Source organism: Panthera tigris, chromosome A3 (assembly GCF_018350195.1).
Source record: "Panthera tigris isolate Pti1 chromosome A3, P.tigris_Pti1_mat1.1, whole genome shotgun sequence".
In the NCBI taxonomy this organism is placed as follows: domain Eukaryota; kingdom Metazoa; phylum Chordata; class Mammalia; order Carnivora; family Felidae; genus Panthera; species Panthera tigris.
In genome coordinates this window covers 86,576,923-86,590,014 of record NC_056662.1, presented here as the reverse complement: position 1 = coordinate 86,590,014, position 13,092 = coordinate 86,576,923, and the positions used below count along the sequence as shown (strand labels likewise).

The 13,092-nt window shown below is 36.6% G+C and overlaps 1 protein-coding gene across 14 annotated transcripts in view; it reads left to right on the top strand.

Annotated features, from left to right (window-relative positions):
- The window catches only part of TIA1 (TIA1 cytotoxic granule associated RNA binding protein), a 32,769-nt gene extending 19,851 nt beyond the window's left edge, over positions 1-12,918 (top strand). For 10 of the 14 annotated variants that reach the window (XM_007083408.3, XM_015538046.2, XM_007083410.3 and 7 more), the window contains 6 exons: positions 6,299-6,407; positions 6,803-6,898; positions 7,015-7,099; positions 7,474-7,597; positions 8,767-8,912; positions 10,217-12,918. In XM_007083408.3, the coding sequence (XP_007083470.1) occupies positions 6,299-6,407; positions 6,803-6,898; positions 7,015-7,099; positions 7,474-7,597; positions 8,767-8,912; positions 10,217-10,343 (687 nt within the window). In that variant the 3' untranslated portion in view covers positions 10,344-12,918. Of the gene's footprint in view, positions 1-6,298; positions 6,540-6,802; positions 6,899-7,014; positions 7,100-7,473; positions 7,598-8,766; positions 8,913-10,216 lie in introns of those variants that run through there. The other 4 variants (XM_015538047.2, XM_042981648.1, XM_007083413.3 and 1 more) reach the window with 2 other exon arrangements.
- Positions 12,919-13,092: the final 174 nt, after the last annotated feature.

Here is a 13,092-nt window from a genome sequence, read left to right as displayed (position 1 = left end):
GGAGTTAAAAAAAAAAAAAAAAAAAAAAAAAAAGAATGTCTTAGAAAATGAGCAAGCAGGGGCTCCTGGCTGGCTCAGTCTGGAGCATGTGACTCTTAATCTCATGCAAGATTAAGTGAGTTCGAGCCCAATGTTGGGCATAAAGTTTACTTTAAAAAAAGTTTGAAGGAAATGAACCATTAAGAGTTTTTGATAGGGGCGCGTGAGTGGCTCAGTCTGTTAAGCGTTCAACTTCAGCTCAGGTCTTGATCTCACGGTTCGTGGGTTCGAGCCCCGCATTGGGCTCTGTGTTGACAGCTCACAGCCTGGAGCCTGCTTCGGATTCTGTCTTCCTCTCTCACTGCCCCTCCCCTGCTTGCACTCTGTCTCTTTCTCTCTCAAAAATAAATAAACATTAAAAAAATAAAAGTTTTTGATAGTATGCAATGTATTTTAGAAATATTTTTCTTTAATAAACGAGTTATATGAAATAGATACTATATCATTTCTTAATGGCTTCCGGTCAGGTTTATGACCATGTTACTGTGCCAGTTTCTTCTGGGTTTTAAAAAATACATCTGTTTGCAGTTATGCCAAATATTGTCAAACTTTCTAGTTACTCTGTCTGCTTACAGTGGAACTAATGTCTGGTTATTCCTCACAATGAATTCTTACTATCCAGATATTTTCTATAACAGCTTGCAACCATTTTGCCCAGAATTTATTTTCTAAATCAGAAATCTGCCTTAACAATGTTTACATGGCTTGCAAGTTTGGGTAAGAGAATGTAGAATGTACTGCAATTGTATCTCAGCTATTCATAGTAACATCATATTTTGGGATATGTTCAAATGTGTTATGCAGTGTAGCTGTCATCTTCCTTTCATGAAGTGAAAATGTCTTCTAAGAAAGTAGGTAAACCTGTGAAGAAAGTGAGTAAGCCTGAGAGGTCAGGGAAAACCCATGTATTAGAAGATAACTTGAAAATGGTAAAGCAGGGGCGCCTGGGTGGCTCAGTCGGTTAAGCATCCGACTTCAGCTCAGGTCACGATCTCGCGGTCCGTGAGTTCGAGCCCCGCGTCGGGCTCTGGGCTGATGGCTCAGAGCCTGGAGCCTGCTTCCGATTCTGTGTCTCCCTCTCTCTCTGCCCCTCCCCCGTTCATGCTCTGTCTCTCTCTGTCTCAAAAATAAATAAACGTTAAAAAAATTAAAAAAAGAAAAAAACAGAAAGAAAATGGTAAAGCATATTGAGAGGTAAAAAGATAAAAGTTCTGCCATATGCATATGTTACCTACCAAATTTAAGAAGTTTTTTATGTAAGATGAGAAAATAACAACCAAGAGTGTTGTTGGTTTCGAAAGCTTTACTGTTTTTGTTGTTGTTGAATTTTTTTTGTTAACGTTTATTTATTTTTGAGAGACAGGAACAGAGCTTGAGCGGGGGAGGAGCAGAGAGAGGGAGACACAGAATCCGAAGCAGGCTCCAGGCTCTGAGCTGTCTGTACAGAGCCCAACGTGGGGCTCGAACTCATGAACTGCGAGATCATGACCTGGGCTGAAGTCGGATGCTTAACCAACTGAGCCACCCAGGCGCCCCCCTCAAAAGCTTTACTGTTAATCATAGCATCATATTTAGGAAAGGTAGAAAAATACTTGATACCATGGGTTGATAGCCACAATTAGTATGAGTTCCTTGGAGGATTGATATATAGGATTTTAATATTTTGTGCTATTTTGGGGAAATAGGTTGAGGGCTTTGGTGGACTAGGAACTAATTTTTTCTATTTGAGATTATGGCATATAAACCCCTACTATGTAAAAATCACTAATCATATTTAAAATAAAAGAGAGTCAGAATATCTATATATGGCCTCTGGAGTCAGCCAGAGATGGATTTGTATCCTAATAGCCATTCCTATGGTATGTTAACTTTGAGGAAATAATTTCATTTCCTAAGTTAGTATTTCAGCTTCTGTAAAATTTGTGTTATGTGATTGGCAGTGCTCTGGTGTTGTGAAGTGCCACAGCCCTAATTGCAGTTACCCCCAACTCCTTTGCCTCTCTTCTTATGTTGGCTGTTTTAGGGACAATTGCCAATACCAATGGAATGTAGCTTTTCTGCCTACTCCGAAGTAACTAAATACTGCTAAAGAAAAATTGAGTCCACTGGTTTTACTTCTAATTTAACACTGAACACATTTTAAGTGAGTGCATGGTACTATCTTTGTAAACCTATTCTTTAGTTTGACTTCCCATTGTTTGCTGTCTCTTCCTGTCTCCTCAAATATTCCTTCCCCTTCATCATCACCCAAGCTGACGACTTTATGTTTCACTGAAAAAATAGAAACTATCATACAGGAATTCCCTCAGCTTTCAACCACCAAACCTACATAGAATTCATCCACCTTCCTTTTCCTCTATTACAGTAGAAGATATGTCCTCCCTGTAAAAGGCCAAATCCCTCACAGTTGGGATCCTGCCTCTCTTGCCTTTTCAGGGACTTTGTTCCTATGCTTATTCTTTTGTTTTCCTACTATAGCTTTATTGAGGTATAAGTCACATACCATAAAATCTACTTGTTTAATGTGTATAATTCAGTGGTTTTTAGAATATTCACAAAATTATGCAACTATCACAATTTTAGAATATTTTCAATACCCCAGAAAGAAACCGTCGCTGTCCTTTTCCCTCTATGCTCTCACTTCCTCAGCCCTGAACAACTTTTTTTTTTTTTTTTAAGTTTGTTTATTTTGAGAGCGAGTGCTAGCAGGGGAGGGGCAGAGAGAGAGGGAGAGATCCCAAGCAGGCTCTTCACTGCCAGCAGAGTCCAACACAAGACTCCCAACTCATGGACCATGAGATCATGACCAAGCCAAAATCCAGAATCAGATGCTTAACTGACTGAGCTACCCAGGTGCCCCAGCCCTGAGCAACTATTAATCTACTTTCTATGTATATAGATTTCTCTGTTTCGAACATTTTCTGTAAACAGAATTGTATAATATGTTCTTTGCTATACTCTTGTCCTTTGTCATCAGTCTTTCCCTTTGTTAGATCATTCCCATCGACCAGAAAACATGTTCTAGTATATATTAATCAAAACCACACTTGGGGCACCTGGCTGGTTCAGTCGGTAGAACGTGGGTCTCTTGATCTCGGGGTCATGAGTTCGAGCTCCATGTTGGGTGTGGAGCCTACTTGGAAAAAAAAAAAAACAAACTTGATTCCATATCCCTTTTCCTGCTGTGTCTCTATTTCTCTGCCGTAATTTAGAATCAAACTTCTCAAAAGATTTGTTTCCATACTGCTTTCACTTCATCTCCCATTCGCAACTGTCTACGCAAACACATGTACATGCCATAAAAAGTTTCTTCCTTCTCTTATGAGTAGTTTTGTTTGTTTTCTAGGACTGCTGTATCAAAGTACCATAAGCTGAATGACTTAAAGCAACCAAAATTTACTTTCTCAAAAGTTTTGGAGGTAGAAGTCCAAAACCAATGCTGTTGTCATGGCTATGCTCCCTTTTAAGACTCTGTGGAAGAACATTCTCTTCTTAGTTTCTAACAGTTGCCAGCAATCCTTAGTATCCTTGGCTTGTAAATACATAAGTCCAGCCTCTGCCTTTGTCTTCACATAGCCCTTTTAAGTTTATTTTGAGAGAGAGCATCCAAGCGAGAGGTAGAGAGTGAGAGAATCCCCAAGCGGGACTCAATCCCATGAGATCATGACCTGAGCCAATATCCAGAGTCAGATGCTTACTGACTGAGCCACCCAGGCACACTAAACATTTTTTTTTTTTAAGTTTATTTATTTATTTTGAGAAAGAGAATCACAAGCAGGCTCCTGTTATCAGCATGGAGCCTGATGTGGGGCTCGAACTACAAACCATGAGATCTTGACCTGAGCCGAAACCAAGAGTCAGATGCTTAACCAACTGAACCACCCAGATGCCCCTGTCTTCTCCTCTTCTGTTTTTAAATTTTTTTTAATGTTTGTTTATTTGAGAGAGAGGGGGAAAAAAACAGGAGTGGGGGAGGGACAGAGAGAGAGAGAGAGGGAGACACAGAATCCAAAGGAGGCCCCAGGCTCTGAGCTGTCAGTACAGAGTCCAATGTGGGGCATGAGCTCACGAGCCATTAGATCATAACCTGAGCTGAAATTGGATGCTTAACCGACTGAGCCACTCAGGCACTCCTCTCCTCTTCTTATAAGGACATCAGTCATACTGTATTTAGGACCCACCCTGATCCAGGATGATCTCATCTTAACTAATTCGTCTGCAAAGACCCTATTTCCAATTTTGATCACCTTCACAGTTGGGGGAGCAGATGGTAGTTAGAACTTTATATCAATTAAAGGGACACAGTTCAACCCACAACAGTTAGCATTTCATGAATTGCAAACTGGTAAGTGTGGTAAACAATGTGTGTTTCTTTTTAAGAATATGCATTTCCTTTTCATGTATCTCAAGAATAGCCTTTAGCCTTGAATCTGTTTCTTCTTTCATGGTAGATAAAGCCTACTTTTGACATAACAGATAAGAATTGTACCCCATTTACTTTTCAGTCCACTGTAAGCTGGCTTTTGTTCTCATTCTGTACCAACAGTACTCTTTTCAGGTTTACTGCTAGATTTCTATGTCTTTGGCTCTGTGACAGTACACTTTTGTCAGTTTCTTCCTTTCATCACTGGGAACTTCTTAATCACCTTAGCTAGTAATTTTTTCTTTACCTAGTTTTCAGATTTTGTTGTTGCTCAGGGCTCTGTCCCAGGATGCCTTCTTTTTTCTTTCTGGTCTTTCTTCATGACTCTCAATTTCATATCTCCAGTTCAGCAGTTTACTTTTTTGTGCACCATGCTTACTAACAAATAGTTTTAATTTAGATGTCCTACATCTCAAACATAATGTGTCCTTTTTTTTTTTTTTTTTTTTTAAAGTTTATTTTGAGAGAGAGAAACCGTCAGGGGAAGGGCAAAGACAGGGGACAGAGGATCAGAAGCTGGCTCCCTCCACCCTGACAGCAGGGAGCCTGATGCAGGCTCACCATTCACAAACCTGTGAGATCATGACCTGAGCCTGCCTAAGTTGGATGCTTAACTGAGCTACCCTGGTGCCCCATCAAACTTAATGTGTCTTAAATGGAGCTCTTTGTTTCTTCCTCAAACTGTTTTCCTCCTCCCTCCTAGGTTTCTTATTTCAGTAAATGCTAACTAACACTGTCCTCCCTACTGCCCATGCAGGAACATAGGTTATCTTTGATTCCTCCCCTTTTACTTACTGTGCATCACCACAGTTCTGTTGAGTCTTCCTGTAGATATATGCACTGCTACTGCACTAATCCTAGTCACCAGCTTTTTTTTTTGCTGTAGGTATTTAGTTTCAGAGTGTCTTTTTCCTATTACTACCCATGTCTGTAAACCATTCTCTTCCTGGTGCTAAGAATGGCCCTGTTAAAACATGAATCAGATCATGACACTCTCCTACTTAAAATCTTTTAATATTTTCCTCTGGTACCTGTTTTTGCTCACTAGATTCCACTAAAACTAGTTGCCTTTAACATGCCTTTTTATTCCAAACATACCAAACTGTTTCCTGCTATAACATACTTTGCAGTGCTTTTCCCTCCACCAGGGCTTTCTTCCCTGACGTTTTGACTTGGCTAGCTCCTGTTCCTCTCAATTTCAGTGTAAATGTTATGTTTCAGAGAGACCTTCCCTAATCATGCTGTCTAAAGTAGATCCCAAAGCCCATATTCTCTATCCCATCCTTTTGCCTCTGCCATGGCATTTACCACAATTTGTGATAATTTAATTTGTGGCCCCAAAAGAATGTCTGCTCTGAGGCAGCAGAGACCATGTCTGTCTCATTAACCAGCGAATCCCTAGCACTTAATCTGATGCCTACCTAGAACATGGTAGATGTTCAGTGTTTACTTGTTAGATGAATGAGAAATGAAATACTGTCGTTAAGAAGCTTGTTGGATTGTGTAAAGTGAGATTTTCATCCACAGTCTGAGTTATTAAATGAACTTTATAAGGGGCTTTGAACTTTTTTAGGGAATTAACATTCCCAGAGTCTGATATCCAAATAAAAGAAAGATAATTTAAAAGCACCATTACATTTTAAGAAACCTATCATATATTGTGTATTTTTAAAATTTACTTATTTAAATGCAAGTTAGTTAACTGTTGTGTATTTTATAAATAAAGCATTTTCATTCAGAAAACCATTGTGAAAACAGCTGAATTTTCTCTACTGCTTGTAGTCACTCAACATCAATTAATAGTGGCTTCTTTGTCATTTCTAATGTGCGGAACAGGATGCCGAAAATGCCATTCAGCAGATGGGTGGCCAGTGGCTTGGTGGAAGACAAATCAGAACTAACTGGGCAACCCGAAAGCCTCCAGCTCCAAAGAGTACATATGAGTGTAGGTGTATTGGAGAAGAAAAGGAAATGTGGAATTTTGGAGGAAAATACGCTAGATTTTAAATGTTAGAGCTGTTCCTGGAGACTTATTGCAGAAATAGATGAGAAGCAAATCAAGACTACTGTCCAAAATGTACTTAGTTTTCATTTTTGTGATTTTAAATAATAAATGATATTATTTCTAATGTCAAGTCTCCTATTAAAGAGAGAATATTGAGTAATTTTTTTTAGATAATCTTGGGCGGGGGGATTAATCCTCAAGCAAATGTAGTATGTATTCTATATGCATTTTGGTCAGGGTAAAATTTACCACTATAGTAGTGTAGTCAATGTTACTTTTCTCTTTCTGAACATTTCATTTCATGAGTTTAAAATACTAAACTTTTCCCTCCCCAGCAAACACCAAACAGCTGTCGTATGATGAAGTTGTAAATCAGTCTAGTCCAAGCAACTGTACTGTATACTGTGGAGGTGTCACTTCTGGACTGACAGGTATGGGAGGTTTACTTGTGTGGCATCTTAAGGTTAATGTTTTTACTGAAAAGCTTAATATCTGTATAGGATTTTATATAACTTAGTGTGGTTTGTTTTTGTTTTTTGTCTAATAGAACAACTAATGCGTCAGACTTTTTCACCATTTGGACAAATAATGGAAATTCGAGTCTTTCCAGATAAAGGATATTCATTTGTTAGGTATGGGTGGTTTATTCGAAAAAAAAAATTTTCTCCCAAAAAATGTTTGAATATTTAACTTAGTAGTTTTCTTAAAAATTTACCTTGGTTAGAGAAATAGAAATTTCTCTAGCATTTAGCAGTATTTGCCACTGTTTTTTAATTGGTTCCCTCTCTGTTACCACAAGGCCAATAAAACATTATCTATTAAGAAGTTTCTCCAAAACTATAAGACTTTTGAAAAAAAATATAGCAAAGAAAATAAACAATCGTATTGATTCTTTTGTATGAACTACCTGTTTTATGTCAAGCTCAGCTTGATTTTTAAAAATAGACTTTATTCATAAGTATTTTAAACAGTTAATATTGGTGATTCTTAGTATTATTTCCAATAGGTTCAATTCGCATGAAAGTGCAGCACATGCAATCGTTTCTGTTAATGGAACTACCATTGAAGGCCATGTTGTGAAATGCTATTGGGGCAAAGAAACTCTTGACATGATAAACCCTGTGCAACAGGTGAGAGGGTTCTTGACTTTTCACAGTAATTGCTGGGCTAACAATAGGTTATTTTAAAATGAAATTGTTGGAGGGATGCCTGGGGCCAAGTCGGTTAAGTGGCTTACTCTTGATTTTGGCTCAGGTCATGATCTCACAGTTCGTGAGATCAAGCCCCAAGATGGGCTCTGTGCTGCATTCCAGAGCCTACTTGGGATTTTCTCTCTCCCTCTCTCTCTGCCCCTCCCCAGCTCATGTACGTGCTCTCACATGCTCGCTCGCTCGCTCTCTCAAAAAAATTTTTTAAAAATGAAATTGTTGATAGTCCTTGTTTCTAGCTAAAGTGATTATCTGTAAGGGCTCTTGTTACATGTATTATAGTTCTAGAGTGGTAGTTTACCTGGCAGGGTATTCAATTTTTTCTTAACACTTGGTAGATCTATTCACATACTATTTGGAGAACTCACAAGCATGTTTGACTTAGTTGAAACAAAACCTATAAATATATTTAGAGCTTTGGCATTTTCTTCTAGATTTTTGCTGCTTTTGTTTTTCCAGGCAGCTTTAGTGGTTTCAAATGTAATCCCATAAAAATTTCTGTGAGGAAACTGTAAATGGAGCACCAAGACAAGAGTAGGAAAATCCTAAACTATGTACGTTTCTTAGGTAAACTGATTATAGGAATAAGTAATTTTTAAATCTTCCCTATCTAGTTTACAAAACATTTAAACATTATACTGGGTGTTTAATATTTATTACTAGGGCCTTACCTGCTACCTTACAGAATGTGCCATTCAGAGCATCATGTAGAGTTACAGCACTATAACTTCACTTCTTTTTCTTTTTTAGCATTCATTTTATAAGCTTTTGTTTATCCTTTATTTTTTTTCTTTTTTAAATGTTTTTGAGAGAGAGGGCACGTGCCTTCGAGTTGGGGGAGGGACAGAGAGTGGGAGACAAGATCTTAAGGGGGCTAACCCCTTAGAGCCCAGTGTGGGGCTCGAATTCACAAGATCATGATCTGAACCAATGTTGGATGGTTAACCGATTGAGTCACCCAGGTGCCCGTCCTTTCATTTTAATTGTAATGATGGCCCTATGTATTATGGCTATATATTTGTGGTATGTTAGGACTGTATGTGTACATACAACTTCAAATAATACTAAATTACCTGTTAAAATTTTAATAGCAGAATCAGATTGGATATCCACAAGCTTATGGCCAGTGGGGCCAGTGGTATGGAAATGCACAACAAATTGGCCAGTATATGCCTAATGGTTGGCAAGTACCTGCATATGGAATGTATGGCCAGGCGTGGAATCAACAGGGATTTAAGTAAGCATACCTGCTCTTTTCCTTTATTATTAGCCTTTGAAAAAGTCAAGAACTTAGGAAGAGATTTTAAGTAATTAGTGAGTAATGTGGTCCTCAGTCTAAAGCAAGGACTTAGTTTAGAGTGGTTTTTAATTTATAGTTTTAAGTGTATTTCTTTAAAAATTTGTCTGGAAATGTGCTGCCTTGAGGTATAACCAGTGTTATAAGATTTTTGGTAATGCTTGATAATGAATCAACTAATATTTAAGAAAATGAGAGCTTAATATTTACTAAGCTTTTTATGTGACTAAAGATCATTTAGCCATTCTTGCATACAGTTATTTTGATGCTAGTTGTTTTATTCATTATGCCTTTATTTTTCTGTGCAAAAGGATTTATGCACACATTGTTATATGGATGCCTCTTTATACACCCTGAATTATTAAATTTTATTTAAATTTTTGAAACACTGAAAATTAAAATAGTTCTTAGTTTCTATTTTAAAATAATCTTACATTTTTGGGGTGCCTGGCTGGCTCAGTCATTAGAGCATGTGACTCGATCTCAGGATTGTAAATTCACACCCATGTTGTTGTGTAGAGATTACTTAGAAACAAAATCTTTTAAAAACTAAAAATAAAAAAAGAGTCTTGTGTTTGTAATGTTGAAAAAAATTGAGTTTACATATGCTAATAATTGTTTTAATTTCTTCTTTGAATAATAAAAATGCTAGTCCTTACTGTACCAAATGATTGTTTCTTTCAAGTAGTTGTTCAGTGTATGTCCAACCCAGGTGGACAGTTTTCATTTTTGAGATTAGAAATGAATTTTTTCTGAATTCAAAGGGGATAAATGTTTACAGGTAAAGGGTATTTTTTTTTTTTTTTGTAACTGTATTAAACTAACAAAATTAAACTGCATAAATTAAACCTGTGACGATGCTTGGTTTTTTTGGCTTTTTTCTTTATTTCATTTTGAGAGCGATTGGGAGTGAGCAGGGGAGGGGCAGAGAGACCGGGAAAGACAGAGGATCCAAAGTGGGCTCTGCGCTGATAGCAGAGAGCCCATTTCAGGGCTGGAACTCACAAACCGTGAAATCATAACCTGAGCTAAAGTCAGACACTTAACTGACTGAGCCACCCAGCACCCCAGGATGCTTGTTTTTAGGAAAAATAGCTTTTGCCTTTGCTTTCTCTGGCATAACCATTACTCTTATATTTGGGCTTAAGGAAAGTGTATTTTCTTTGTATATGTTACTTCTTGGCATTACATTTTATTTTAATCAGTGGATTTCCCCTCTTTGCTCCTTTCATGTTTTCTACCAGTCAGACACAGTCTTCGGCACCATGGATGGGACCCAATTACGGAGTGCAGCCACCTCCAGGACAGAATGGCAGCATGTTGCCTAATCAGCCTGCAGGGTATCGAGTGGCAGGGTATGAAACCCAGTAAAAAAGGACTCCATAATCTAAAGCCAGTGGCTTGAGGCTACAGGGAGTGTAGTAAAGCCGTTGTTTACTTAAAAGATTTATCAAATCAGTCAGTGCAAATGTCAGATACAATGTATTTATTTAAAAGATTCATTTTTTTAATCATGAAATTACTTATCATCCACATTGTTTTAAAAAGAAACAAGATGCTGGATGTCTGCCAATTTTTGCCTTCATTACCTTTTTTGATAAAGTTTCTCAGATCCTTGTTTCAAATACAAATGCAGGGATTGCTGCCACTTTTTTAAAATTAAGAGGCAGAAAATTGCACAATGTTGAACTTTTTTCCACTAAAGTAGTGTGCAGTTCTAGTTTGCATTCCTGATATGATTTAAAACATGTAATATAAAGATGTTAAAAAAAAAAATGAAGAACCAAAACTGTGCAGAGTCTAGAAGTTCTTTGTAATCTTCAGCTTGTGCACAATTCTGTTTTAGGGGTTTTTGTTTTGTTTTTTGTTTTTAAGGCATTGTTTGAACTCTCCCATCTCCACTGTTTTCCCTTGGGGTTTTTTAAATATAAATTATTAGTTTACATCATTTTTGTAACTACATTTTTCACAAATTTGTCTTGCCTTATTAAATTTCTGTAAAATATACTTAAATGGAAAAAAATGATGTTCACTTAGTTTGAAAACTTTTCTCAGATGGATTGATAATTGCATTCATTTTGTGTTTTATATGAGAAGGTGCCTCAAGAATTCCCTCTTGGATTTGTTTAAAAGGATTTTTATCTTCTGTGATATACTTTGCTGTGTACCAGGAAATATAAAAACAAAAACTTGCTACTAAAGAAAATCTCTGAAATGTGATAAGTTCTTATGAGCCCGTGTTAATTCCATGTGTCAACTTCTACATTTACATGTACTGTTTCATTCTGTAAAATGTTTTAGCAGTTTAATATTTTGCACAATTAGCAAGCTTTGTAGGTCATTTCCTTCTTAAAGGCATCCTGCAGAGTTGACAGGAGATTTATAAGGTTCTAAGTTGTTTGCATGTGAATATCAAATACACACTTTGGTAGTCTTTGAATACAAAGTCATCTGCTCTTGTTTTTCAAGAATTTTGAGACACAAAGTTGTATGTAAAGGAAGATATTAATTTGCCATTTTCTAGTTATATTTACTCAAAAAGAGTGAATCAATTTGTACAAATGATAGCTGTGAAACTGTAGAATATCCTACATCAGGCTTGGGGTTCATTTTGAACTTCAAAATTAGCCTGAAGGACCAGCCGGGCAAAGTGTTTTTTAAATGTTCAGAGGCCAAAAGATAAACAAACAAACAAAAAAAAAACCTTAAAATCCTACCTCCTTAAACAGCCTTCAAAGAGGAGAATCCTCAGTGCAATCATTATTTTGATTCTTTTGGTACCTGTTTTCCTGGAGTTCCCAATTTTATTATTTTGGGGTGGCTCCGAGCATTAAGAGGTTTAATCTTTGATGGCATTATTCTAGTTTTGAAATTTCTAGTACATTTCAGAGTGTCGTCAAAGAGTTGTGGGAGATTTTGTTTTGTTTTCAGTGAAAGTCACAAACTTCATTCTTCCTTGACTCACAAAGGGGAAGAGTCCCCAGTATACATATTTGGATGGTTCCGTTGTTTTTAAGACCTTCAGAGAGCTCCTAGTATTTAGCAACAGATAAAAGCCTGTGAAATCTTGGTTTCCTGAACTGTCTTTTCCAGGTAGGAGCAAATTAAGGTGGTCTCTAAAGCCAATACTCATGTAAACCAGAGCCCAGGAAAGACAACTCATAAGTGTATAATTCTCTGGAGCTCAATTCTATGCAGTTGTACTGATGTTTCATTAAGTCACTGTGTATTTTTAAGTGTTGATACATTAAAAGTTGCTTTATGGAAGATGAGTAAATTTTTTAAATACTTGGGAATTTTATTTCCTTGTTAAATTTTACAGATCAGGGCATGCAACCAGAAGCAGCTTAAATGAAATACTCAAAAAAATAAATAAATAAATTATCAGGAAACTATTTTTAGATTCTTCTGGCTTATGTTTCTATTTTAGGACCCTCGTTATTTTTCTTACTCAAAAATACTTTATTTCCTGTACACCTGTGGACTGCAGGGTAAATTATTTGGGCATAAGTAATTTAAACAAAAGTATAATTTTTCTTTCATTTTGACTATCTTAATAATACTTTTTACTAGTCAGTATATTTTCTTATTGCACAAGTCTTAAAGTGTACATTGACTACTTTTTGAGAAGAAAGTGGTATTTCTCAAAAAGTTACTACTGAACAAATTGACATTTCAAGAACATTGCTAACTTTGGTTTAAATCTTACTCCTAGTGTTAAATCATTTAAAGATTTTTTTAGCCTAAAAATCATACTGGTATTAGTATCAGGTAAGGAAATTAAAGTTTTAAAAATGGCTTCATTGTCTGCAATATTCATTCAGATTACTATAAAATACATCTGGTACTGTAAAGAACCTGAAGTGATACACATTGAATGGGTCATTAGTCCAGTATTCTTTGCCCTGACTGTTTGGATATTAAAGTTCCTTTATGTTTTCTATAACCTGTGGGATCTTCTTGCAGTGATTATTGTGTGTGAAAGATTTTTTTGGTCTAGCGATATTGTTATATTCACTCAGGTATTTTTCTTTTTTAATCTTATTCCAGAAACCATGGTTTTCATTGGGTTACTGTTTAATACCACAAAGAATTGGCATTACATAGATTTAACTCATTA